We start from the raw sequence: 27,338 nt of genomic DNA on the forward strand, positions 1-27,338 counted from the left end.
CTGTATAGACACTTTAAGTGACTGAGAGTATTGCTACACCCCCCTGGATGGGATGCCAGTCCATTGCAAGGATTACCCCCCAGCAGTAATTCTCCGGGTGGACACCTGGGTGGAGAGCAAATTTAATGTTATATAAATTCTCTGGGTAACATAGTACTTCAGCAGAGCATGACAAAGATTTAAGATGATTTAATGGTATACTGTGATCATAATCTCATTCCCAGATCTCGCAGGTTGACGACCTGTCAACCCGCGAGATCTGGGAACGAGATTACTGTGATCATCCAGGGCCAGGTTGTTCAAAGCATGAGTAAGCTTCCAGGTTCAAATCCTTCCTGCCACTAGAGGGATTTGTTTGGTCATCCTGACCATCAGTTTAATTTGACTGGAACAAATACTCTCAACTTTGTAATTGATGAAACTATTGTATGTTACCTGGTCTGGTGTCTAATATAGAACAGACACAAAACAAAAAAAACGTCAAGTATTGAGTTCAGCACTGCCCAGTTCCCTCTATGAGATAAAAAATATGTGTTTATAGTGGTCATGCACTTAGCTTCATATCTCAACGGGATAGCTAGTTTACAGGCATGCCACTGAAACAGAGGAAACAAATAATTAACTGCGCTGCGCAGTTCTTGCTCTGCAAGCGGTTTTTTTTTTCTCAGTGACCAGACTGATGCCCCGCTCGGCCGGGCTCGGGTCACGCAAGGTTTAAAAGCTAGAAAAAACTTACCAGTGGGAAATTTTCAAATGCTTTGGTCTTAATAAGCATGTTTAGCATGAAATGTCCGATTTTGATGCGTTTTACTCAAAGAAATTTCTAAATTTTCATGCGTCAAAAGAAAAATATATTTCAGCGGGCCAGAATCTGTGAATAAATACCATTACGTTGGTGTAAAAGAATGTGCTGACATGACAAGTTTCACTTTCGATCGGCTAGACCTCGAGTCACGTAATTTTTCAAAGCTATTATCAGCTTCCTTTCAAATCTTTGCGAAGCCATCAATTTTTCTTTACAAAATTCAGTGTGAAGTATTTTGAAAAGTTTGAATCGAAAAAAATACTAAAATTTCACGCTTTAAACAAATACGCTTTAGCGGGCAAGAATTTACATTTATTTACATTACGTTTGTGTCCTGGAATGTGCTGGCGTTAGCAAATTTTTACTTTCACAAGGCACTGATCGGCAAGAATCACGCAATGCTCTGAAAGGTTTAAATCTGCCACAAACGGAAACTAAACAAATCCTCTGGTCTAAACTTAGCATGTTAAGTGTGAAATGTTTGACTTTTTAGCGTTATTTTTTTTTGGAGCTGTGTCATCTAGAGGATTTCTGAAATCTGATGGAAAACCACTGAGACAAACCCTGACTTGCAAGGGTTACGTCATTGCTAAATTAATTCCCCGGGGAATTCCCATTCAGCAAAACACAGGTCTAGTGTTTTTTCTCAAATTTGATTTAATTATTTGCTCCAATATTCCATTTTCGGAGCTGGTTATTCAATCTTTAAACGGTAATTCAAGACAACACTGGATGCTGATTTAAAAGATTTTTTTGTTTCACGGATCAGGATCGTGGGAATTAAATTTGGCCAGCATTAGCATATAAGAGAAATATTTAATTTCGGATGGAACTAGTCAACCATGAAATGTCACGCAAGGTGTTTTCCTACCATCTTGTTTGTCATTCTCGACCCCAGAGCACTTCTCTTTTGCGCATGACTTCTCGCCGTCAGTCATGCGCAAAAGAGAAGTGCTCTGGGGTCGAGAATGCTTGTTTGTCAGTCGCAACATTGTTCGACGCAGGTAAAGGGGATAAGGGGGGGGCGGCGCATTTTTTGTTCCCCTGACATGGCTCCCCTAAAGTGCTCACGAGACCAGCGCAGTTGTAAGCTCTAAGAGCTCTTGTTTATAAATGAACACAACAAGGTTAAAAATCCCAACTGGCAGGAGGCAGACCAGTGGGACTGGGTCGAGGCATGCGGAGGCTGTAGACGTGTTTCAAACTGCTCCGCGTAACTTCGTCAATTAATGATGTTTTTAGGCCTTAAACTCTTATGAATCCCAAGCGAACTAGAGAAAGCAGTAATTCGAGCGCGTCTGGTGCATCGCCCGTGGAAAAACGAGCAAGAGAGTTTAACTCGGGTACCTCGCCCGAGCGATCTACTGAGGTCTTCGAAATGTCGGCGGACGCCTTGGAGACGAAATTAGATCTTATCTTAAAAAGATTAGAGATCATGGACAATAAACTTGAGGAGATAAACACTAAGGTGTCCAACCTGGAGACCAAATTCAACTCATTAGAAGGCAGAGTGGAAAAATTAGAAGATGCTCATTCGACCACGAGGACGGCCGTACAAGAGTTACAAAATGGCCTCCAGGAATTCAATACGCAAGTCAACGAAGCGACAGCGGCCCGAGAAAAGGCGAGCGAGTTCTGTGAGAACAGGTACAAAGAATTGGAAAACAAACTGTTGTATGCTGAAGTGTATCAAAGGCGAGAAAATTTGCGTTTCTACGGCATTAGCGAGGAAGAAGAAGGCGGAGACTGTCGCATGGTGCTTAATTCTTTCCTGGAACAGCAATGTGGTGTCCAAACAATGGGTATCGAATTTCAAAGGGTCCACAGGATCGGAAAGCCTCATGATGATGGAAGCCCTAGAGCAATAATCGCTCGGTTTCTTAGATATAGCGACAGAGAAGCAGTTTTCTCAAAAGGAAAGTCGTTGAAAGATTCCGGGTATAGGATCGCTGCAGACCTGCCAAAAGAAATAGTTAACCGAAGGAAGCTCCAGTCGAAGAAGCTGGTCGATGCAAGAAAAGCGGGTAAGATCGCGTATTTCAGCCGCGCTGAACCTGATAAATTGTATATCGATGGACACTTAAACCCACTTTAATTATTGACGTTTACTTTTTTGTTTGGATTGTTTGATGCCTATATTTAGGCACAGCTTGAACTTATATTGAACGCGAATTTGTAACTAGATAAGCTTGCCTCAGTCGTAAATGGCCTTGCTTTCTCCTTATTATGATTTAATAGACGAAGTTATGGGGAACAAATAACCGTTGTAATCATCATTTCCCCTCTCCGCTTAGTTTTCGTATTTAGTTTGTGTTTATTTTTATGTTGTTTTTTGTTTCAATCAATTTCCTCGAGTCGTTCTACGGTGGCACAACAGTGTTTCTGGTCACCTTTTATGTTCTGTCGTTTTTGTTTCGTTTCCTCAGAAACGATACGGTATTATTTTGGCTTCGATGTGAACTATTTACACAGTGGGGGCTACTATCCAATCAGAAGAACGGTCGTAACCACAAAGTAAATACGTTTGACCGATGGCAATTAATTTCGTAAAAACATGTTCTTCAAATATCGGAAAGATATTCCTCAGCATGATTAAAAAATATTGAGATTCGTTGCAAACAGAAATATCTGGCGACTGCAATGGTTTTAAGTTTGATTAAAGCGATGTATTGTAAGAAAACTAGAGAAAGCTCTCGTAGCGTTTAATTGTTATGTAAACATTCTAGCGATTTTCTGAAACGGAAGTAAATTTCCACCAATCAGTGTTTGAAAGCGCAAACAAAAACGGGATGACTTGTCGTGTTTGCTCGCACGGTTGGCTGCTATCCAATCACAAGAACGGTCGTAACCACAAAGTAAATACGTTTGACCGATGGCAATTAATTTCGTAAAAACATGTTCTTCAAATATCGGAAATATATTCCTCCGCATGACCAAATATATTGAGATTCGTTGCAAACAGAAATAGCTAACGACTGAAATAGTCCGGCGGCTTAGCTCGAAATTTTAGTTGAATTGTGCACTTTTTGATACAAGCATGAAACTTGGCACAATGAAAGTGGTCACCAAAAGAATTTTTTTCAGATATAGTGCCAAGCCCGAAAAACACCGGTTTCCATGGAAACCTTTATTTATTAAACCTATTCAGACCGGGCTTTTTTGGATCTTATCAGACCTCCGTAACTTCCAGAATATTTAAGCAATCACAATGAAACTTAGCGAATATATAGAATGTCCAAACACCTATCTTTTGGTATACGTCACGTGGGAAGGTAACGTCACATGACGTGACAATAACATCATAATGTCAAAACAGCCGCCATCTTGGATCCGCCATCTTGGATTTCGAATTTTTTCCAAAACGTCATAAAACCGCCCAAAATTACTGCAAAGTACTCAAAATCAATAAAACTGTGCTTAAAAACCGTAAAAGGATGAAAATAGCTGCATTAAAATTATGTTTCATTAATAGAAACACGAAAATTACAAAATTGGGAAAACATGCCTGTCAAAATGCCGTTGCCATGGTGACGTTAAGCTCCTGACACAACAACTTACCCTACCAAATTATTTCCAAATAAATTTTAGATAAACTCGCAAAGTTTGGTAGCGTTTGGTTTAATCTTTAAAAAGTTATAAGCGTTCTAAGTCAGCGCGGGCACTTTCCGCCCCTCCCGGTCTGGATAGGGTTAAAATCAATGAAATTTTGTGAAATATTTGTTTATCCTGGTTTATGGACAAATACTATTATGCCACGTGGTGATACCAAGTCGCACGTACAAAATTTAGTATGAAATGCTGTAATTTAGACTGTTCACAGCCCTATATTTTCCTATTTTTCTTCTGTTAGCGAACGGTTCACCGATCGCGAGACCTGGACGCTAGCGCAAAACGAAAGGCGCGAGGGAGCAGAGGGCGGGGAACGAAAAATCTTTTCCCATGCAATAATTTCCTATTAAATTATTGGTATCAAAAAGATGGTAAAAAATAACAATTTTAAGCTTAATTAAAAGCATTCATATCTATATTTATGACTAAATCAACAATAAAAGGTTTATAAAAGTACAAGAAGAATTACTTTGTGGGGGAGGGGCAGGGGGGCCTCTCGGCTGAAAATTTCATTGCTGTTTACTAGCTGAAAATAGGAAATTGGCGTTGGCACTATATCAAGAATTGATTAGTATGCGAATGCTTGTAATCCTGCAAAGTTTGGTGCTTGTATCAAAAATCGCACAATTCAGGAGCTAAGCCGCCGGACTAAAATGGTTTTAAGTTTGATTAAAGCGATGTATTGTAAGAAAACTAGAGAAAGCTCTCGTAGCGTTTAATATTATTCTGAAACGGAAGTAAATTTTCACCAACCAGTGTTTGCAAGCGCAAAGAAAAACGTTTGCTCGCACGGTAGAGCTTAAGTGCACTACAAAGAGAAGTGCATATTTACAGGTGAGTTACAAAGTTAATTTCACTTCATGTAACAGAGGAATGTCTAAATGTGGGAAATTGCCCTATTCTATTTGTACAGGAAAATTCACGGCATTTTCGACGTCACAAACAGCGCGAATACACGCAAAATTGCGTGGGTTCTCGCGTGGATGTACCCGGAATTGCGTGATCAGTGTCACGTGCGTCGCAAAAACATTCGAGTCTGCACGGAAAGTTGAGAACGAAAAAGAAGACAGTCAAGTTCTGTTCAAAGTTTAAATTTTGTATGGACAGTATCGTATAGCAAGGTGTGCAACTGCCGTGTCGAACTAAATTCGTCTCCTTAGTTGATGTAACGCTCAACATTAACTACCGTTGCAACTGCTGGAGCAGATTTCTGAAATTAAATTATTGATATAAACATTATTTGGATTATTCAAAGCCATCGCGGTATGATCGAAACTCCACAGTATCGCCAAAAATGCGAATCGTAAATTAAATTATTACCTTTTGACAAAAAGCTTGAGGTATATACTTCTCTGAGTATATCACATGCTCAAATCAAATAAATACCATATTCTAGACAAACCAAAACCCTGGTCGACAAGAAAAGAGATAAGCACAAATGCACTGTTTCGAAGCCATTTCTTCAAAATCAAATGCCTGTTGTCACTTTACAAAGACACGTAAACAACCAGGGCAAATTAATGTAAAAAGCTACCATACACAGATTTTTAACCGGGATTTTTAATTAATCAAATTCAAGTTTAAAGAAAGTTTTATGTTATATGTTATATGTAGTCATACCAGGATTATATTTTGGTCGATCCTCGCTGCACGCTCTCCCAGCAAATATAAAATTATCTCCACGGAATAAGAGCTAATAAGACACAGCCAAGTTGCTTCTGTTGTCAGTGTAACACTGATAATAACGATTAAAGTGTTGTTTTGCATTTTATCAGAGATCAGTAGTCACAAAACACTTTATTTATGGAACTGATTTGTTTGTTTTAAAAAATAAACCATTCCCCACATTGATAGGAATATATTTAAATATTTTCTGTAAGTTATTTTTGCATTCATGTAACATTCAAAGTTATGCTATCATGTGCCATTTTTAAGCAAAAAGTGTTCGGCAGAAATAAAAAAAATCATTTTAATTTTCACTGGATGAGTAAAAACGATAAAGACAACCTCCTTTCACTTAACTTAATTTGGAGAGAAAGACACATGCTATTTCTATAAAGAGACATATTTACGTGTTACTCTTGAAAGCCAAACTGCAGCAGGACGTAGTTTATGTCTCCTTTACATAAAATGGACAGTAGGTGTTAAACTGAATATGAAGTTCTTCTTTTCATTCTTCACTCGTGCATAAATTCGGCAAATTCAACATACACTAGGACCTTCTCCAAATTAAAGTAAACCACAAACCCATCTCTCCTTAGTGTTACACTATTCTCACCCTTCCGCAATCTGGAAACGAAACACTATTTCTTTTTGAAATAGCTGCTTGTCGTTATTCGTTAGTGTCTTGTAGGGTGTTAATTGCAAATGCAATAAGGGAGAGTGTTAATTTTTTTTTTTCCGCAAACAAACGCCTGCTTTACGCAATATTTTTCTTCACAACTTTTGTATGGAAATGAATTCAGGTAACGCTTTTTGTTATTCCATTGACAGCTGCATTGGTGGCCTTTTACAAATTCTAAAAGTTGTGGTAAAATCATGACAGCAAGCAACTTTGCATTTAAACTATTATCCTTAAATGCTCGTGGGATTCGTTCTTTTGAAAAACGGAAAGCAGTATTTGGATGGAGGAGATCGATCAGGTGAGCATTATTCCTTCCATAAAGTCTGATCACTCAGCCATTCTGTTGTCAGTTAATGGAATAGAAGAAAAATCACACGGTCCTTCCTTCTGGAAGTTCAATGCAAGTTTATTTAATAGATGACAATGACTATGTAGCTCTAATAAACGATAGATACCAGTAATTCCTCCTACTGCCCAAAAGAAATTTAAAAATGACTATCCAAATCTCTCCGTCGATTGGAAGAAAATCTATTCTCTAGCGTTTAGTGTTACTTTGGATACAAAGTTAAGAGCTTTTCAGTACAAATTACTAAACCATATTGTGTATACAAATGACAGACTTTATAAATTTAAGATTGTAGACTCGCCATTATGTGCTTTCTGTTACTCTGAAGATGAATCCCTCGAGCATTTATTGTTTCTTTGTAAAGCAAGCGAGGTATTCTGGAAAGAGGTATTGTCGTGGTTGGCCATCCATAAGAATGAAGTTTTAAATTTTTCTCTCACCGATGTTTTGTTTGGTAAGTTTGATATCGATACAGACTCTATGGTAGTTAACCATATTCTTCTTCTTGGAAAATATTTTATTTATAGGTGTAAGCTTGATAAGATTAAACCCTCTTTACCAGTTTTTAAGGCTAAATTAAGAGCTACTCTTAAATTAGAATTTTACATTGCCAGGAAAAAAGGTACACTTGCTCAACATTACAGAAAATGGAATATCTTTATTCCTGTATTAAGTTAGACTATTTCCTTTTTCCACTCTACCTTTTAAAAAAACTCCACCGAAAATATTTTAGGTCACTCTATTTTTTCGAAACCTGCTTTTTGACCTTTTGTTTAGAAAGCTGGTGTTTGCTTTGCATGTCTCTTTTTTCTTCTGCTCTCCATAGCATAATATACCTTGTTTATTTTTTAACGTGCTTTGTTTGTAGTAAGTAATGTTAAGCTTGTAATAATTTATTGTTGTAGTGTAAGTAAGTATTGTATTAGTGTAAGTAAGTAGCGTTAGGACTGTAAGTAATGTTTAAATTGTAAGTAGTGTTTCTTTTTTCTTTGTAATTTTGTACTGTATGTTTGTATGGCAAGAAATTAAAAATATTAAAAAAAAAAAAAAAAAAAAAAAAGGAGGCAGACCAGTTGGCTATATACAAAGCGTGGTCGAGCATTGAACTCGGGACAACCGAGAAACAAATCCAGCTAGTGGCAAGGGCAGGACTCGAACCGGTGACCTCCGGATAACAACACCAGCGCCCTAAACCATTTGGCCACGCTTGCCTCCATGTGGCTGCTGGGAAATCAAATCATGCTTAAGTAGAATCCTATTTCTCAAAGCATCAGTTTCCGGAAACTCCCGATTAATTCTTGAATCAATTTTCATTTACCATGGATAGTACTTCTCTCACTGTAATCCCCCCCCCCCCTCCATTTCTCCAACCTTCCGATTTCTCAGAGCAGTTTTTGTTTCCCCAGAAGGCTTTGAAAATGAGGATTCTACTATAGTTGTCAATATATGACTGAGTATAGGATGTTTTGCTGAATACAACTACAATGACGCCCAGCTCATAGAGGAAATTCGGCAGAAAAGATTTGATAGCAAGCAAGTTCGAATATCAAACTAATAAAGCTAAATTGTACAAAATTCAGTTTTATTCTCGGTGAACAGTTATCAAATATTCATCATGTTTTTGTAAGTTTGTTAATATTCCACTGGCAAACCCATGCAAACAATAATAATAATTATTGCTGTTTGATTATTGAATGTTTGACAAGACACCTGGGCATGTAAGGAGAATTACTTCAAAAATGTGAAGTTACAGCTGGTCTTGAACATACAATGTCCCAATAACAAAGGGAGCCTTCACACTATTGAAGATGAAAATAAAATCTCTACAGAGGTGGAAGGATCATTGTTGGTTGTGGTGGGGGGAGCATGGCTCAAAACAGCTTTGGATAGTTTGCAATCTCCTCTGCCGTAAACTCTTCCAGTCTTTTAGGGAGAGGAGCTGGACCTTCTAGTTTGGCAAAAATATTTTCCGCGTACGGATGTTCATCCTCCTCAAATAGATACAATCTTTTCATCCATATGGGTCTCAGATTGTTTTTTGGAAGCATACCATTAACCGCCCTCCATAAAATTCTTGTGGCATCTCTCTCATGAAGATCTCTTGCGGTAAATGATTTGAGTCCTCCTGGGTACCCAGTGTGATGACGATAAAGCTTTCTTTTCCACTTGGAGCCAGTTAAAATAATATGTCGTGTGTTAATTACCACGACATGGTCGCCAACATCGTCCTGATGATGGTAAATGGGTTTTGTCTTTCCCTGCAAAATCTGACCCAAGTACGCAGCCAGGCGTCCTGCAACCTGGTCCTTAGCATCCACAAGGTACCAAAGACGAGCATGTGTTACAAAGCTTTGGTTGGCACGGTTTAGGAAAGTCATTTTGGACTTGTCTGTGTCGCACAAGCTCTACAAACAAAATGGCCGCCGCACACACGAGACTTCTCACGCACGCGCGCGCAGTTTCTACGTCATGTATTTTGTCTTCGATTGTCGCTTTGAGCTAATACCGCTGTCCGGTTATTGCTCAAAATTCTTCAAACGAACGAAACGAACCACGTTCGGTTTTACCAAGAAACAAATTTAAAATGGATCACGGTAACTTGCCTGTAGATCGCTTTATATGAAGTTAATCATTCATTTTATTGATTTCAGTTTGTTCTGTGTTCATTAAGTACACGAAAGTCACATGAGTTCACCGTCCTCACCGGGCTATTTGCCGCAATATCTTCTTGGCGGTAATTCGCCGGCTGCTTCGGTATGTCAAAAATATAACTTGTATCTTTGACTAATTTTCTATCTTTCCATATTGGTATAAAATATTATATACGAAATTAATTTGCATAAGTTATTTTCATTCATCTGAGTTACTGTTTGATTGGTGTTAAATTTAATTTTAAAATTAAATTTGGCGCCACAAATATATTTTTGCAGAAGAAAAAATATGCTGTCTAATTTAAATACTTTTCCCACTGTACTGTTCTTTTACCCTTAAAATAATTCTCAAATATGATTTAACTTTAAACTCTCCCTTCAATATATGGGTCTATAAGCTCTCATCTTGATTATATATAAGGCCACTTATGTTAGGCCCTGTTTTAATGCAAGGACTTACAAATTTCTGCTATTTTCAACTGATATGTTTAAAGCAAGAGCTCTTAGGATAACCCTAGCTAGTAAAGTCAGGGATGGTAGAGCAATTTTTCAAGTGGGGGGGCTGACTAGTGACTTAAAGTGGGGGGAGGGCTTAAAAGACTTTTCTCTTAGTAAGTCTTTATTTTTTTGGAAATTCTGGGGGGCTAAAACCTCCCCAGCCCCCTGCCCCCCCCCCGGCTCTGCCGTCTCTGGGAGTGCAATGCAAGGTTGCAAAAAGTTAAAACAGTGCTTTATGTATCAGTTAAATCTAACTGTGCCCATCCTCCTTCGCCTCCACCCCCCAGAGCAAATGCCAGAGGGGGTAAGGACAGAACAAAACTTTCTTAGACAGACCTTTCTTGCATGCAGCTATATTTATATAAGCACATGCATCAGCTTCCACAATTCTTGTCTTGGGAGAGGATGGTAATTTATCTTTGAGTGGTACTTTATATCTAAACTTTTCCTCTTAATATAGCTGCTGCAGTTTTGTAGTTATCATAAACCATCTTGAAAATTTTCAGTACATTGGCATTTATTTTTCAATGTCATTTTTTTTGCCCCCAGCCTTTACCAAGAGGAAGACCTGCAGGTTCGTCATTAGGATCATACAAGAGCAGTGCTGGAGGACAAACAGGGTCCCTTTCATCACCAAGACAATACCCACAACAATTTGGTACACCACTCAGATCCCAAGGAGTTGGTAACAAATTAGACAGGACACCTGCTAGGTGAGAAAAAAGTCATGCTGTGGGCAGTAATAGTCTGAAAAAAAAAAGCCAGCAGGCTTATTTTTGTTCATAAGGCTCTCTTTGATAGTTTTTTCTTAGTGAAAGCCCTTTTCAGACAGTTGATAAATAAACTGGTTTGAAAAAAATTAAACCAGAGGTTAATATTGAACTATAACATACCGGTATACAGTACTTGTACATATGAGAATGCCACATGTCATTAATATTGATCCTAATTATAATCAACTGATCCTAGTTGTTGCTTGATTATACAGAAAACAGAGAACTTTATGTGCTGTATAGGCCACTAGGCTCCAATGCTGAGTTGTTTTAAATGTCATACCTGATTTTTAAACATTTATGGCGATCAATTGAGAGTGGGGAGTTATTTTGAATGCTAAGACGCCCGTGCACCTTTCTGATCCTGGCTAGATGCTTGAGGAACAAAATGTTTAACATACAACAATATGTTTATATGTTTAACAATAAGGGGCTAACCCTGAAACATCTGTGTTTATAATTATACAGTTATCTAGGCTCTTTTTTGACAACTATCAAGTGACAATTTACCGTAACTTTGAGTGCTACACAGCAAACATCCCTTGCTGTTCTACGACTTTCTTTAAGGTCCTCATCTGTGGGCTGCACCCCAAAAGATTCCATAAGTGCTCCTCCTGTTGAAGGGCTTTATGATGCAAGGTGTTCAGATTTTGCCAATTCTCCATTCAGTAGAGAACAGGTAAGAAGAAAGCTATTTATTAGTGATTTTTCATTTGTTTGTATTTTTGAATGGATTAACATCAAAATTCTAATTCATTTTGACCCTTACACACATTAACTTCATGTACAATGGGACCTCAGAGTGTTCTCTATGGGCTGAAAATGGCTAATTTAAAAGCCAATATAATACCTACAGCAGCTATTTAAATTTTTGTTACATGTTAAACACTCTGTTTGTAACAAGCCTAGTCTAGACAGGGTTTGTTGATCTTTTGGATGAAATTGACTTTTATTCATTTCTGGATATATATTTTTTTGTAAAGCCAATGGATGTGACAATGGCTTCTGCCATAAATTCAACAGTCAGGAAAAGTGCTGGTTATTCCACTCCTGGTGGCAACATCACTATGGCTGGTGTAGATTCACCACATTTTAGCCCTCAGCGTGGTGGCTCTTTATCGTCACCTACACAGATTGATCCTTTCTATACCCAGGGGTAAGTTATCAGCACTACCGGTATATTTAAATTTGACTATGAGTACAAGATAGAGTACAAGTGTAACTGTGGAATTTTGAGACAATTGTGTCCCCCAAACTATAATTCTTTCCAGACCTGTTGCTGTCCAACACATATATATTAAACATTAGGCCGGATACAATAAGTGTGATAAGTGATTAGAGCGGTTTTCACTTGAGTGTCGAAAGGAAAATGGGGTTTGCTTTGGTTTTGAATTACTACGCTCAGTGATTGGCTTTAAAATCTCGCGCCACTTTCTCAGCCAATCAGAACTAAAACCAAAACCAATCATGACTTGCTTGCGCACGTTTTCCCGCGCTTCGTGCCGGTTTCATGTATTTGCTTCGAGTTTTGATTGGTTCACTGGATTGTCCGTGTCTTTTGTGATTGGCCGAAGTAATAACATTGGTTTTGGTTTTACGACACTCAATTGAAAACTGCTCTATAGGAGGCACATGAATTTGGTTTGAAAACTCGTACTCGTACAAAATGTCGTACTGGTAGTCCAATCTAAATCTAAAGGCTATTGTCATTGGTGACAACATTTATCCATCATCATCATCATCATCATCATCATCACTGTCGAAAGCTCAAAAGCTGGTAACAAGCAATCTGTATAGCCTGTTTATACATCAAAAATCTCCTGAACATTGCCAGGATTCGGTCATCGACTAAGGGCTATTATTAGAACTTTTGGTCATATCTCTGGCCATTCCCAAGTCTTCAATACCGACTTAATTCAAAAAAAAAATTGTGGAATTAGATAATTGGATGATAATGAATCACATCATTCATTTGACCTTTCAATGCCCAAACATGTGAATTCTTCTGCCAGTCTCCATATATTTCTTATTGAACCAGTTGGGATAATTTGTTTAGATATCAAGAATCAGGACACCTTCCTTTTGGTGATCATTTGTTTAACTGCTGTTAACTCACCTACCTCTATGTATTATTGTGTGTAACTAATATTATTACTGCTAACATCAGACATAATTTGAAGAGAAGAGATTATACTTTTGGTTTTTGTTTGCTAGAGTGGCAATATCAAGTGATGACATTTTAGATGAATGTTGGGTGACAGTTTTTGGGTAAGAGGCATTTCTAGTATAAAAAAAATCTATTTAATATCAAAATTTTCAAACGAAAGTTAAAACTACCGTAGTTATTCGGTTATAAGGCGCACTCGGTTATAAGACGCACCCCAAACTTGGCAACATTGTTATGCTAAGTTTACAAACTGAAAATTCTCCAAAAACACTCGGTTATAAGACGCACCATGAGTTGGAGAGTTGAAAATATGTAGTGCAATTTAAGGACAGTTTTTTCTTACAAAATTTGAATGTTGTGCATACTCCTTGGCACAATCTTTGAGTAAGAAGCTAACATTTCCTGCTAAAAAAGACAAAAATCCACTTGAGCAAAACATCTTTCCATCGTTCATGCTTCGAACTTAGCTGCTAAGTAACCTGGCAGATGCGTTGTTACCAGTGACCACTGAGTTTGCAAGCATGCTTCGTATCGCTACGAACTTTGTTTATCGGTTGTTTTTCAAGATTCTCAAGCTTTTTTGGTGTTTTCCTTGTCTTCTAAAGTCATTATCCACTTTCCATGCTCAGAAAGGTTTGTTTCAAATGAGTATGTTTGGTTTTCTTTGTCTAATTTCAACAAAATGATGGCATATACAGGTGTTACTAAAACTCGTTTTATATCCGCGATAATAAACTTTGCGTTTAAACTTAATGTTTCTTATATCTTTAATACTGTAAAAGTCAATAAACAACATTAAGTGTTTTCATTTCTCTTGTTTTAACTGTAAGTTCCGGTAAAATGGCTGTCATAAGATTTTGTTGGGCGAAAATACTCAGCTATAAGACGCACCCCAATTTTGGCATGAACTTCCCACAGAAAAACAGATTTTTCTCGAAAAAACCGTGCGCCTTATAACCGAATAACTACGGTATAAAAAAAAAACTTATAGTTAAAATTCCATTCTTTAAAGTTAGCATGAACAGTATTACGTAGTATTTTTAATTAACAGTTTTATTTTTTGCTACAATATTCACATAATTATAATTTGTCAACTGTTGAGTTAGACAGAAAGTTAAAAAATAGTTTTGTTATGTATTGTAGATTTAAAATACCTATTTGTGGAATTTATACTTTAACCTCTATTTTTAATTAGATTCCCTCCTGCGGCATCCTCCTTTGTTTTACAGCAATTCTCTCAATATGGCAACATTGTAAAAAGTGTGGTAAGTTACTTTCCGTGCAACCTTCTGACTTTAACCTGAACGTCTAAAACCATCATAGTTGGCATTTCATTACAGTACAGTTCTTAGTTCCTTAACATTCTCCGCTATGGGGTAAAAATGGTGCATTACTTTGGAAAAAACCCTGCACTGATTTTGGAAAGTTTTGTGCATCATCAAATTACAGCAAGGTGCCCAAAAGTGTGACCACTTTTAATTTATTCACATTCTTTTGTGCAGATTTTATCCAATCAGAAGTCAACTGCAAGCTATCCAAAAAAAAAAACAAAAAAAAACTCCATCGTATATTAACCTTCTTTAAGCGAACCAAGGCCAAAGTGCATTTGAGAGATAGATATACTTTTTTTTGTTTTATATTACTTATCTAGGATATCTTTCTGCACCAATTATCATCAATTATTATCAACTATTAACTATAAATAACATTTAGGATTAAATATTTATTATTAGTAACTGCTGTTAATCAAACTGAACTATATGAAGTAGCTATCGCGTATAACATTTGTTAAAAAATAATAATAATGAACTGATGTAATAATAGGCAAAAGGAAACCTTTTTAGGCAGAGGAGTCGCCCTTTTATTTATTTATTTAATTTTTTTTTTTTTGTATGTTGTTAATGTAAGTAATTTTTTACGTAGTTTCTTTTCGTGTAATAAGTGTTATTGTTTTTGTGAATGAATAAAGTTGTGACGAAAAAAAAAAAAATGAAAAAAAAAAATGAAATTAACGCGAAAGCGGGACTAACATTTCAAAATGAAGTGCACAAACACAAAAGGAAAAAGAACGTTGAGACAACAGGAACAAGTTTACTTAGCACAAAAGAATCTGACCACTTCGAGCGTTCTTTGCAGAAAAAGAATAAATGTACAAGTGCTCGGGTTAAAAAAAAAAAAAAAAAAAAAAAAAAAAAACTGCAAGCTATCCACGGCTTTTGATTGGATTAAATCTGCACAAAAGAATGTGAATAAATTAAAAGTGGTGACACTTTTGGGCGCCTTGCTGTAACACAATCCTTGGATAAATCCTTGGTCTGAAGTATTGAGTTGAACATTTTGAAGAGACATTTCGTTCCTGACATAAATTATGCATAAAATAACTAATTAGTTGTGTGTTCTAATTCTAATAAATGCACGTATCATTATGTTTATAAATCAGGCATCCAAAGGGAACTGGATGCACCTTCAGTACCAGTCCAAACTTCAGGCCAAAAAGGTGAGACAGAAATTAACAGATTGACTGTTGAAAAGATGGTTAAATGATAACGTATTCAGTGATAAATATTATGTTATCATGAATTTTGGTTAATCTTTTGGTAACTGGTCACACTTGAACACTTATTGTCCTGGGCCGGGTTGTTCGAAAGACGATTAACGCTAACCCAGGATTAAAGGATGATCAAGATTTTAATTTCTCTTGTTTTACAGAGTTTTCCATAGCTAATGATCTGTTAAGTTTGAGATTGGTCCATGTCAAAACTGGGGACAGAAAAAAATTAACAGAAAACCTCAAAGAAATGTTATAAAATTAAAATCAAATTTCACGCTAATCTTGGATTAGCTTAATCGTGCTTTGAACAACTGGGTCCTGGGTTCTCCAAGCTTATTATTGTCATGCATTTTATACATGAGACTCTAGCTCGGATATGGAGGGCAACCTTATCCTGCATCATGACGCTAACAAGTTGACTGATTGATTGATTGATTGATTGATTGATTGATTGATTGATTGATTGATTGATTGATTGATTGTTGTTCTCATTAAGGTCTGATTTTCCACTCCTAATCAGTTTAGTAAAAATAAGCCATTTTTGAATGTTTTTGTTTACCTCAGAGATTTGTAGACAAGAAAGAACAGTTCTGCCAGCATCAGTTAGTGGGTTCAAGATGTTAAAGTAAAAATAAAAGTGCCATATTTTTTATGTGCACCCCCTTGAAGGTCCCACACTTAAATTACTGTTTTTGGCCATAACACTGTGGTAGCCTTGATGGAATGTTCTTTCCTCTCTAGGCCCTTAGCAAGAATGGAAAGGTTTATGGCAGTGATATTATGGTTGGAGTTATGCCTTGTATTGAGAAGGTACAGTATAGTGTTTCACAAACTTTGTTTACAACTGAACTGTTTGTTAAACTGTGTAATTCTTGTTACACAATGTTCAGCTGCATAATGCTCAAGTTTCAACTTGGCAAGTACTATACTGACTTAAACTTGCAGCTTGATTAATAATGCTGCCCGTCAAAGAAATTTGATAATTACCTCTACTTCTCTAGATTCTTTTGAATCCAATTTGTCAATGTTTTTTGAGTATTTTTTTTACACTCTGATCCTTTAGTGTTTTATTAAGTTTTAAATTCTTTTGAATGTGTAGTTCCATATTCCTCCCCCCACCAAAGGGATTCTTCCTAAGTACCCCCTCCCCACTCCTCTGGAAATTCCAATTAAACTTCATCCATTTCCTTTACGCTTTTGGCCTTTGAGACCCCTCACACCCCAAGGAATTTCCAACCCCTTCTGTGTGGGGAGTATGGACATTTTCTGTTACCACATTTGTAATTCATTTTTAAAATTTTAACATTTGGTGTGATGTCGTAAGATATTTACCAACTTAACTTTAGTAGATGTTATTGCAGATTGCACTCTGTTTTTTATTTTTGTAAATGGCCCGATTTATACTAGAGACGGATGATCCGTCTGGACGAACTCGCATTTTAATTAGGCGAGCATGTTTTAGTTCGTGTGATAATTCATCTGTGTATAAATACGGGCAAACAGACGGATCATCCGTCTGTTTGCCCGTATTTATACACAGACGAATTATCGCACGAACTAAAAAAATTCTCGCCTAATTAAAATGCAAGTTTGTCCAGACGGATCATCCGTCTCTAGTATAAATCGGGCCAATGAATGATACTTGTTTAACAAGGTTGTCAAAAATAGAACTTATCCCAATCTCTTAGGGTATCATGCAGACTTCTGGGAAAGAGAACATTCACACACCATTGTCATCTGACAGGCATGAAACCACAGCAACATCTCCAACATCTGGCAAGCCAGTCCCAGTTCGACCACTGACAGCTGCTTACCAGGCGGCAAGAAGTGACCATCAGGTAATTAAAAAAAGTCTGTAACAGGGCAAGTGGTCCATGCCTTCAGAGCTCATCCCAATCTCCATAGCATGAAACAACAAAAAGTGATGCTACTCCCCCCTGATGGGATGTTAGTCATGTGTGTTATGTCATGCCCAGCCTGCAAACACAGATGCATTTCTGGCTGTCGCTTCCAGTGGAGACAAGCGACAGCCAGAAACGTGTCTGCGTTTGCAGGCTATGTCATGCCAAAATGTCAAAATACTGCATGAGTCTTATTAACCAAGTGCGAGGGCTGTACTGGGAGAATATCAGCCCAAGGTCTTGATAGCATCTTAGCAGCGAGGTCTGTAAAGCATTATATGTTGTAATTTGTTATAGCTGATGATTTGACTATGTTTTTAAATAAAGATAATCCATCCATCCATACAGAAAAGATTGGTCTTGTGCAAGCAATCTGATTGGTTTATTTTAGTTATTGTCTCCCTGACTATCTTAGTCGTGTAATAAATCTGCTATATTTTTACAAGTCATAGAGATACCAAACACTAAAATGTCTTATCAGAGATTTCTTATCCAACGTTTTCTTTTCCCAAAACCCTGACTTTTCACCGCTATTTCATCTTTCGCATGGCCAGAGTACATGGTACCTGTTAACTGGTCTTGCAGAGTACAAAATGAGATATTTGTATATGTACTCGTCCCGCGCGTTAGTTTTGCTACATTAATAATATTATTATTAATAGTAATTAATACAATTTAGCCCCAACCCTAAATTGAGCCTTAAGCCATCTATTAAACTTCTGGCGAGTTTACACGAGCATTTTTTAAGGCAATTATTATGTGACTACTTTTATTTGCTTGTAATGTGTAGATGAGAAAAATTGGTCAATTTTTATGTGACAAATATATTTGTTGACAAGCTGGCGTTTTAGCTTTTATGTGACAAATAAAAGTTGGCACATACGAAAATTGCTCGTGCAGACGACTCGTCGCATAAAATTTGGCAAATATTGCGTCAGCATGTGTGGTCCCCAGTCTCCCAATCTCACACTGGGCAATGTGCATGCGTATCTCTTTGCGTATCTCCTCTGTCCAAGGTCATTACTGGCACACTAAAATTTGTGTTGCTGACAAAAAGTTGTTGTGTCACCTACACGATCAAATATATTTGTCACATAAAAATTGCCCGTGTAAACCCGGCTTAATAATACAATTTAGCTCTTCATAAATTTAAGCTCATGTTCAAATCCTTCTCATTTCATTGGCAGGTTGTCTCCAATGGCGTTAGAACTCCTCAGAAAGATTCAAACTTTGTTTCTAAAGCAATGGAGTATATGTTTGGCTGGTGAAGGAACACATGGGAGATAACCTTAGTTTATTATTCAATTACGTGAATTTCAGCAAATGAATTATCTTTCTCGGCATAGTTATTATTCAGTCATTTATCATAATGTTAGTCAAGAGAAGTTCAATGTATCAGTAAAGAGACAAATCAATGTTCAAGGCGCGCGAGTTCCATGTGGCTGTGACAGTATATTCGAATCCTTTTTATTCAAGCTTTTCTGTAATTAACTAAATCTAAACTTGTAAAGAGATAATTAAAAGCAACAAATAAACTGATTGCACGATTTTCCTGTTTAGTTCCACCAGGTAGTCATCACTGACTGTCTTATACCAAGTTGAGAAATTTGATGAGTGACGGTCATTCTCCACCCCAGAGCTCTTGTCTTTTGCACGTGACTGACGGTGCAAAAAAGAGCTCTGGATTCGAGAATGAAAAACGGTTGCAAACTGAAGTTGAACCGCTTTTATCGTTTTGCCCAAAGAGCCTGTCTTCATTTTTTTATGTGTCAGTTTGAAAATCAGCAAAATTTTTACACTGAACTCTTATGACTCAAAATTTTAAATTTGTCATTAACACGAATTTCATGGGAAATGACCATCCAATTCGTTGTAATATAAAAAAAAGCTCGACGAAGATTGAAACAGATTGCGATATGGGTTTTTTGAAATATTGTTGGGCTGAACAGTTATCAAAGTTAATCTTGTATGCTTGTAACGCATTTGGTCGCAGTAAAGCTATGATTTTGTCATTTAGATCCATAGAAGTTATTTTTATGCAATCATTAACTATCGTACGGGAGAAAATTCTGACACGAATTAAGACCCCAGGTTAGGCCGAGGGCGGGAAACGACTTTGTATTTTTGGTGGTAACATGTCACAGGTCGTATTCCCTGATAAGGTTTCCCGTCAAAAACTCGACAAAGTATTTCCCGCCAAAAATTTTACGCGGGCCTGAGACCTGTCATGGGATGACATTTATGACCGTAGGCAGAAACTCGTACGGTTTTCTGCCGTATGAATAACTTGCTTTATATATGGACCACGAATTTTTTTTTGAGAATCTACATAACTTGCATGGAAGCGCAGTTTTACCGGTTTTGAGAAGAACATGACTTTATATCGTAAATGCCGAGGAATAAGTTCTAGTTTATCTACATAAGGATGCGACATAAATGAGCGAAGTATGAATAGGTTCTAAAGTGGGCCAGTATTTAAAAAACACATGAAACGTCGAAATCCCCCTGTTTGGAAAAGCTTTTCTAAATTCAATTCGCTACGGCAGCTAAATTTCCCTTATCAGAGGGAAATGCTAGCATGCGATATGCTTTCTCAGGGTATGTCTGTGAAAAGTAAGTAAAATTGAGGGCGGGTTGTGTTTGTGGTTTGGGGTTGAGAATAAAATAAAATTTTTTTTTGGGGGGGGTTAAAAACCTATTTTAACTTTTTTTTAATTTTGTTTTTGTATACCATACCCACCAATACTCTATAAATACTTTGTGAAATACACCACTTCACTTCGTCCATAAAATTCTTCACAAACTCGCTTTTTAGCCTGCGAATAGGCTCCTGAGTAGGACAGGGCGAATAAAAGAAACCAGCCGGCTCGGCGAGCGAAGCGAGGCCACGCTCAGCTCGCTTGTTCTCTTAATATCACTCTGCAGTGAAACGAGAACAAATCGTTTTCACTCCAGATATCATACAACGCAGACAAGAATTGATAGCTCCTTCTTCTTCTTCTTTTCCTGGTAGCTCACCTCCTTCAATTCTGAAGATTCTAGTGAGTGTTAAAAAAGTAAATAAATAAATAGCTAGACTATAGCGAGGCCACGCTCAGCTCGCTTCGCTCGCCGATTTATTTTACGCCCTGCTTCACTTGTAAGCCTGTTCGCTGGCTACTCCCTTTTACGGAGAACTGGGTACTAGCTAAGACAAACACAATACAAAAATCCATCATTCTGATTGGCTGAAATTTCTATAACCGGCTGACATGTCGGCGTGAAAGACAACCCAAATCGTGTGCAGCTGTTAGCGAACCGTGAAACTTCAAGGCGTCTCACATAGAAAATATTTCCTCTTTGGAATCAGAGAAAACTCTGATAAACCCCAGAAGTCAAATGGAAAAAACGCTCGGCGACAAGACGACCCAACAGATTCAGGTGAATCAGTCTATTTGCCGAAGAACCAGCAAGTTTTCAGGCGACACGCGGGGGTGAATATGAAAGTTATTTCTCGCATGCGCAGGAGAGATAAGCGGCTGTTATGAAACAGTGCAGTGAGGTTGGCGCTTGCTGAAACAGGAAAGAACTTCGATGCCTTTAATATCGTGCCGCTCATCGGACACAAACCTAAGAGATCGAATTCTATTACAAAGGCTGTTTGAGGTAAGATTAAACGGCAGCTTTCAGTTCAATACATTTAACTTATGAGTTGGTGTGGGCCAATTGTTTTCAATTTTAGACCAGCCGGCATTCATAATTAAACAATCACGCATGATTGAAATTCAATATGAAATGTCAAACCAACTACGACAAATTCGATATGAGCGCTGTAAGCAATGACAAGAGGCGATTTTTCACGGGCGTAAGTTTCTGGCTATTATGTTTTGCTTTTGTTTCTGGTTTTATTGATTTCAATGTATTTTTTCACGTCGCTTTTAGGGGTTTTAAAGATGGTGGAGGTTGGTTGGCAACGCATCACTGAACCAAATATGGCTCGGCGGGGTGACGAAAGAGATTTGTTTACCATACCGACATCTTCAATATCCGTGAGTAACCTTGTTGATTTGTTTATTTCTGGTTTCCAATCGAACCCTATACAATAATTGAAACCGATCTTATTTCATGTAGCAGTCTCTTGTTGAAGATAAAAAAGAAAAAAAACATTTGTTTTTGGACATCGCGATTCTGCATGAAAGTTGTCGGGAATTATGTTTACTTCATCACGTGTTGTTATTGACCTGCTCCGAGATGTCAGTGTTGACCAATCAGATCGTGTTCCTGTGCAGGGGTTATTGTGACGTATTTTCTGGAGGACCGCACGGAATTGTGGGAAGTCCTTGTACGATGTGTAGTTCGACAACTCTTATGATCGGTGGTGGATTTGGAATTTATTGCGAGTTTTTCAAAGCTGCACAATCAGCTGGGTTTGACAATTTTCAGGCTTTTTTATGGTACAATCAAGGAAAATGACCTCTGGAACCATAAAAGGTAAAAAAAATTCGGTTAGCTTTGTCCGTTTCAAAGCATGCAGTGGTGTTACGTTCGGTAGGACATATCGAGCATTCGTTGATTACGACTCAAACGTTTGCTTTGCAAGCTCTTAAATTATTCGGTTTTCGAAGTATTTCGTTCACTGACTGAGCTCTCCTTTATTTCAACAGTTTCAAGAAAGCTGCCTCCGCCAGAACAGGACGGGAGAACGGTGAGTAACGTCGTATGGTTTCTCGGATTCGAACGCTTCGGTTTTCGCTGACCTATTGTTGTTCACTTCAAACAGAAGCGACATTTTGCTCCTCGATTTCAAATCCTATGTTACCCTTCCAGTGTCAGAATTGAAACTGATTGATTCACTTGCCAATTTATTTTTGTAGATCGTTCCACAGACGAAGAAACGAAGAACGCTGGAAGATTTCAACACGTTTTGTAGCCTTATTCTCGCGTACGAAGCCAGACAAGAGGTAAAATAAGCTTATCATGCAATGTGCTTCCCACTTTGCATGCTTCGTATCTTTACTCTGCTTTAAGTTCAACATGGTCAAAACTTGCTTGCATTTACGTTTTTGTGGGTTTAGTTGTCTTTTGTACTTTATATGTTGGTTATTCTTTGCCCTTGCCACCGAACAAACCTTCGGTGCTCGGCACATAAGCTGACGTCGTTCAACGTGTATTGCTTTGAATAAATTTGTTGCTTGACTTCGTCGTTTTGTATTTCTAGGACGTTCGCCAGCGCAACAGAAGTCCAAATTCGCTAGAAAGCGTTTCATCCAGTACAGATTCAGCATACAGCGAAGCGGCTTCGTCGCCGGCTAGTTCGAGCGGCGATGAGAGATTACTCGACGATGTGGACGAAGAATACAGTTCTGGTGAGAAAACACGATCAGTTGCTTGGCATTTTTCACTCAACATTCCTTGCTCAATTGCTTCAGAGAGTAGAAATTTGAAAGTTTATTCTGTTAACTGCGTTTATTAGTTTTGCTTCAAGTCAGTTAGATATTTCGCTGGCAGCATGCAGCGGTTTTGCCGAACTAATTGTTTCTCTCTGTTTATTATTCGTAGATGATGAATCATGGAACAACATAACGTGTTACTGCCAAAAACCTTTCGCCGGTAAGTACTGTACTTTAGATCAGTTTAAAAGCTTTGAGTTAAATTTCAGTTTTCTTTGCTTATTTTCATTTACACTGTATAGATTATACGTGACATGGCCGGTACGGAACTTTTCAATATTCGAAGCTAAACCCTGTGTCCCTGTTTACTCGGAATTCATTTATGTTGTCCATTCAGTGCTTTTTTTTCATACAACTACAATTTGTATAGTTTTACACTAGGTTATGGCTGTTCGTGCTTCTAGATTCTTTAGTTTGTGTTTACGAGGCCTATCAAATTGCGATTACTGCAAATTTGAAAGAGCGGCAAACGAACTAAATGGAAATTATTGTTGTTTACAAAACGAGTAGGTCGACAAATTCTGTACTTGTGTGTGAAACTTGGAGATTACCTGTCGACGAATGTCAGTTTTCAACTTTCAATCCTTGCTAGTTCTTTTAGACGTTGTTGTAGTTTTCCTTGATGAGATTTCGTAAAAAATGTCTTGCTTTCGATTCATAATGACCACATTGTAAATGTACCTCGCGTTTTGTCCAAGCATTTTTTTCAAGTGTGAAATCTTCCGGTAAAGCTATAGTGAAGATTCTAGTTTAGCAAATGCGTTCTGTTTCTGATTTTCACACCCCATTGTACACTCTGTAAAGCTGTTTCTTGTTGGTCTTAACTTCGTTGTTACCAGATCGATCAAGATTTGTATTAACAACAGCTTTTCTTTGCGGCCTTTGATGACGAGCTGTAAAATTCTCTCGTGTTGGTCTCGTTGACACACGATACTCGCTCATTCTCAATCGCGTTATTATTTCCCGTTATAATTGTTCTGTTCCTCTCTCCTCATCAAGTAAACAGTGTTTTAACTTCGTTTTCCACAACACAACTTCGTGTTTAAGTCGACGTTATAATTCTTTCGCCACGGACTGTTGATGACGTCTGTATCAAAAACTTGTTGCGTTTGAAAAGGTGTCGCGGCGGCCATACAAATAATTTGCTGTTCATTTATAAACCGATCGTAGATGTAAAGCTTCTTGCTAATTTTATTCTTTTGCCTTTATTTTCAGGACGACCCATGATCGAATGTTCCGAGTGTCTAACGTGGATTCACTTATCCTGTGCCAAGATTAGAAAATCGAACGTTCCCGACGTCTTCATCTGCCAGAAATGTCGCGACGCGAAACACACGATGCGACGTTCGAATCGCGTTCGAACTCAGCCGAAGACAAAAGCGATCAATTTTAAAGCGTAGTTAGCAGTTCTGTGTTTTATAATACATCACCTATCGTAATTACAGTTCTATTCTAGTTCTCGCTCAGTCATCGCTTTCACTATATAAATTTGTAATTAATGTGATACGTGATGGTGGCGAGCGATCGGAGGCGACTGAATCAAATCATCGAATATTATTAGCCGTTTGTTTTCCTCGTTACGTAGGACGAAGAAGTTAGAATGTTTTTCTCTGGGTTAGGTAGGTTTTCACGTGTAAATTTCTTAACAATTTCAAGCCAAGCCCAGTTTTTCATGAACCCCCCTGTACAGAAGTGCGAAGATGTTCGATATAAGAGTATATATTTTATGAAATTTACTACTACTTACATGTACATTACATGCACGCGCGAGCGCGCTCCCAAGCCTGTTTATATGATGTTTGCAAGTCCGTGTTTGGACCGCGTCGTTAAGGTTTGTACAAAAGAATAATAAAGAAAAAAACTAAACACAAAATCCTCTGTTCTTCTTCCTTGTGATTTCCGGAATTGACCCAGCAATATGCGCAAGATCACATGATGATATGGAATGTGTGCTTCACGACATTTTTCCCGAGTAGGGTGGGGTGGTTGTGGAAATTAACTTGGACGGGAAGGGATGGGCTGTGCACGGTTCAGTGGTGGGCTTTGCTGAAACGTAAAGACAGTGAGTTCCCTGGTAAAAAGGAGAAGAGGGTTGAATGGGGTTAACCGACTACCGACAAAGGGGGAAAAATATAACCGACAAACGAAAAAATAATTAATTTTTATCTCCGCATAGAACCCTCCATTTCTTACCCGATAGCGAAAAAAGGAAAAAAATATAATGACAACCAAAAAAATAATAAAATTTTAACTCGGGCCCCCCCCCCCCCCAGCAAGGACAGCGCGTTCTAATGTTTTCCTTTTCGCTTATGACTGCCTTGAAGGCTGCATGAGCGTTACGGTGGCTGCACAGCCTGTTGACAGTCCTTGTCCTCCCATTATGACGTCACAATCTCTCCGAACTGATAAAAGTATCAAAGGTCAAGTGATCTTGTGACGTCATACAGATTTTTGCTTCTATTTTGTGTGGAACTCCGCATGCCGACAGTTTAGCAGGGTTACACAGCACAGAATTGTCACGTAATGTCGACATAACCTCGACCAATCAGGCTTGGCGATAGGGAGGGACGCGTAGTACCGTAAAATGCTGCTTGTAAACTCCACCTTCCGGTTGTAGGTACGTCCTCAGAAATGAACAGATCAGTCAGTAATCTTAAAAGTCGTTTGTTGTAGGATCATTTCGAAATGTATTTTTTATGTCGCTTATAATTAAGTTTCGCCAGTTGTTAGCCTAGGCCATCCCAATAAAATGTTTTGTTTCGGCTATCGCCCGACCGACCCATTTTTTTCGGACACGTTATAACCCGGCTTTATAAAACCGTATACATTTTTTTCCGAGATGGGGGGGGGGGGGGGGGGGGGGGGGGGGGGGGTGTTGGTGTAACGGCCTATCTCCGAGAATTACCCGAGACAGCGTTTTCCAAAAGCAGAGGTTGCTAACTCACTAGATTCGCCCGCGTTCCGAGTTACGCGCGTTCAACGGTCGCTTGCCTGCGAACAATCTATGACAACCAGATGCAAAGTAACTTAATTGTTATTAAGTGATAACAAGGGCAAAAATCATTTGGTAACAAGCGTGACGAGATATTTGTTTTTAGCTACAAAATTAAAAAGTACATTTTTAACATTCCGTCTTTGGCATTCTATAATAGCTAGGCAAATAGTGGGGCTGGAAAGCATTTAAAAGTGCAGCTCAGCAAAGCAAGGGACCACAGAAAAGCGTTTTTCAGCAACAGACAGTGTCAAATCAAAATAACGCCAGACTTTGTTGCCATGGCAGCGTCAACAGAGGTCAAAAATACCCTTTCTTGACATTTTGGGACCAACAACTTAGAAAAATACTCGTTGAAAGTTTTTGTCTTTTATAGATTTTTGTCCGCTTATCGACAAATGCACAATTTAGTTGTAGGTGGGATCCAGAGTCACCTTAAATTAATATGCAAGGCAGATCTGAACAAGCGTGAAGACACGCATGTCGAAACCATTACGAGCCATTTTTATGGCTTGGCTGACTCTATCATAAATCTTCAAGTAAAAAAGATGATAGCCACGTATAAATTTAAACAATTAAAAGCAAACATTCTACGCTGAAGTGAATTGGTTCCAAGTCGATCTTGGTTTGAACGATGAGAGAAAAAAAAGAGGGAAAAAAACAAATTCTCTTCGTCTGTATACAGCCGCTTGCCGTAGGCTTGACAGTGATGGATTAAGCCGAGTGCATCAAAAATATGGATCCCGCCAAAAAAGGCGGGATCACGGCATTCGCGGGCTCCCTCCCCTTTGCACCGCTCCCCCGCTCCACTTGATTTGTCACAACTGGCAGATCTTTGTGGACAACAGACGCAGAAAACGAAGAATTCCACAAGTTGGTAGCACTGGCCCACGTTAGCTCGGAGTTCATCGCTAGCTGCTATCTTTCTACAATGATCTCATCTCCAAGGCACCCGTTTAAAACAATCAAGCTTAACAAACTGTCACGCCCCTTGAGCATGCATTGTGTTTCTCCATAACAACCTGTCCGTGGTCACTCAAAATCTTTTAGCTGGGAAAATATATCACACCTTATCAAGAACGAACCGATAGTTTTCTGTAGTCTATGAACTACATCTTTGCGTTGTAAGTTGCAGTTTACGATAAGCTTGTCTTAGCTTTTTAGAGATACTTTTGTCAATGTGTCAAACTGGGCCCTTATACATCGGGTAAAACAGACCCAAAGAAATTTTGTAATCAGCAATCAGTTTATGGTGACTGAGTGGGCTACAAC

The 27,338-nt window shown here is 38.2% G+C and overlaps 3 protein-coding genes across 3 annotated transcripts; 2 read left to right on the top strand and 1 right to left on the bottom strand.

Annotated features, from left to right (window-relative positions):
• Positions 1–8,328: 8,328 nt before the first annotated feature.
• LOC144650777 (large ribosomal subunit protein uL13m-like) lies at positions 8,329–9,539 on the bottom strand. The gene has a single exon (XM_078510523.1). It carries the CDS (start codon positions 9,480–9,482, stop codon positions 8,976–8,978), a length of 507 nt encoding a protein of 168 aa, XP_078366649.1. The 5' UTR covers positions 9,483–9,539; the 3' UTR covers positions 8,329–8,975.
• A 78-nt stretch (positions 9,540–9,617) lies between these two features.
• Positions 9,618–19,855, top strand: LOC144650760 (nucleoporin NUP35-like). Its single transcript, XM_078510509.1, has 11 exons — positions 9,618–9,698; positions 9,776–9,858; positions 10,803–10,966; positions 11,594–11,705; positions 12,010–12,182; positions 13,241–13,294; positions 14,389–14,458; positions 15,634–15,690; positions 16,486–16,554; positions 17,433–17,582; positions 18,833–19,855. Exons 1-11 carry the CDS (start codon positions 9,689–9,691, stop codon positions 18,911–18,913), a joined length of 1,023 nt encoding a protein of 340 aa, XP_078366635.1. The 5' UTR covers positions 9,618–9,688; the 3' UTR covers positions 18,914–19,855.
• Positions 19,856–20,911: 1,056 nt separating this feature from the next.
• On the top strand, positions 20,912–24,947 carry LOC144650714 (PHD finger protein 23-like). The gene is made up of 7 exons (XM_078510451.1): positions 20,912–21,290; positions 21,567–22,115; positions 22,289–22,329; positions 22,499–22,585; positions 22,843–22,990; positions 23,184–23,234; positions 24,290–24,947. Exons 2-7 carry the CDS (start codon positions 22,076–22,078, stop codon positions 24,472–24,474), a joined length of 552 nt encoding a protein of 183 aa, XP_078366577.1. The 5' UTR covers positions 20,912–21,290; positions 21,567–22,075; the 3' UTR covers positions 24,475–24,947.
• The last annotated feature ends 2,391 nt before the right edge of the window (positions 24,948–27,338 follow it).

This window comes from Oculina patagonica, chromosome 4, assembly GCF_052425735.1.
Source record: "Oculina patagonica isolate OP01 chromosome 4, crgOcupat, whole genome shotgun sequence".
Classification (NCBI taxonomy): domain Eukaryota; kingdom Metazoa; phylum Cnidaria; class Anthozoa; order Scleractinia; family Oculinidae; genus Oculina; species Oculina patagonica.

Bases quoted from the DNA above. Each gene is read 5' to 3' on its own strand.
- LOC144650760 (XM_078510509.1), top strand. The intron at 10,967-11,593 runs GTGAGAAAAAAG...ACTTTCTTTAAG, and splicing joins TTAGACAGGACACCTGCTAG to GTCCTCATCTGTGGGCTGCA. The intron at 14,459-15,633 runs GTAAGTTACTTT...TTTATAAATCAG, and splicing joins GCAACATTGTAAAAAGTGTG to GCATCCAAAGGGAACTGGAT.
- LOC144650777 (XM_078510523.1), bottom strand. From the start codon at position 9,482: ATGACTTTCCTAAACCGTGCCAACCAAAGCTTTGTAACACATGCTCGT.
- LOC144650714 (XM_078510451.1), top strand. From the start codon at position 22,076: ATGGTACAATCAAGGAAAATGACCTCTGGAACCATAAAAG. The intron at 22,330-22,498 runs GTGAGTAACGTC...TTATTTTTGTAG, and splicing joins CAGAACAGGACGGGAGAACG to ATCGTTCCACAGACGAAGAA. The intron at 22,586-22,842 runs GTAAAATAAGCT...TTGTATTTCTAG, and splicing joins CGTACGAAGCCAGACAAGAG to GACGTTCGCCAGCGCAACAG.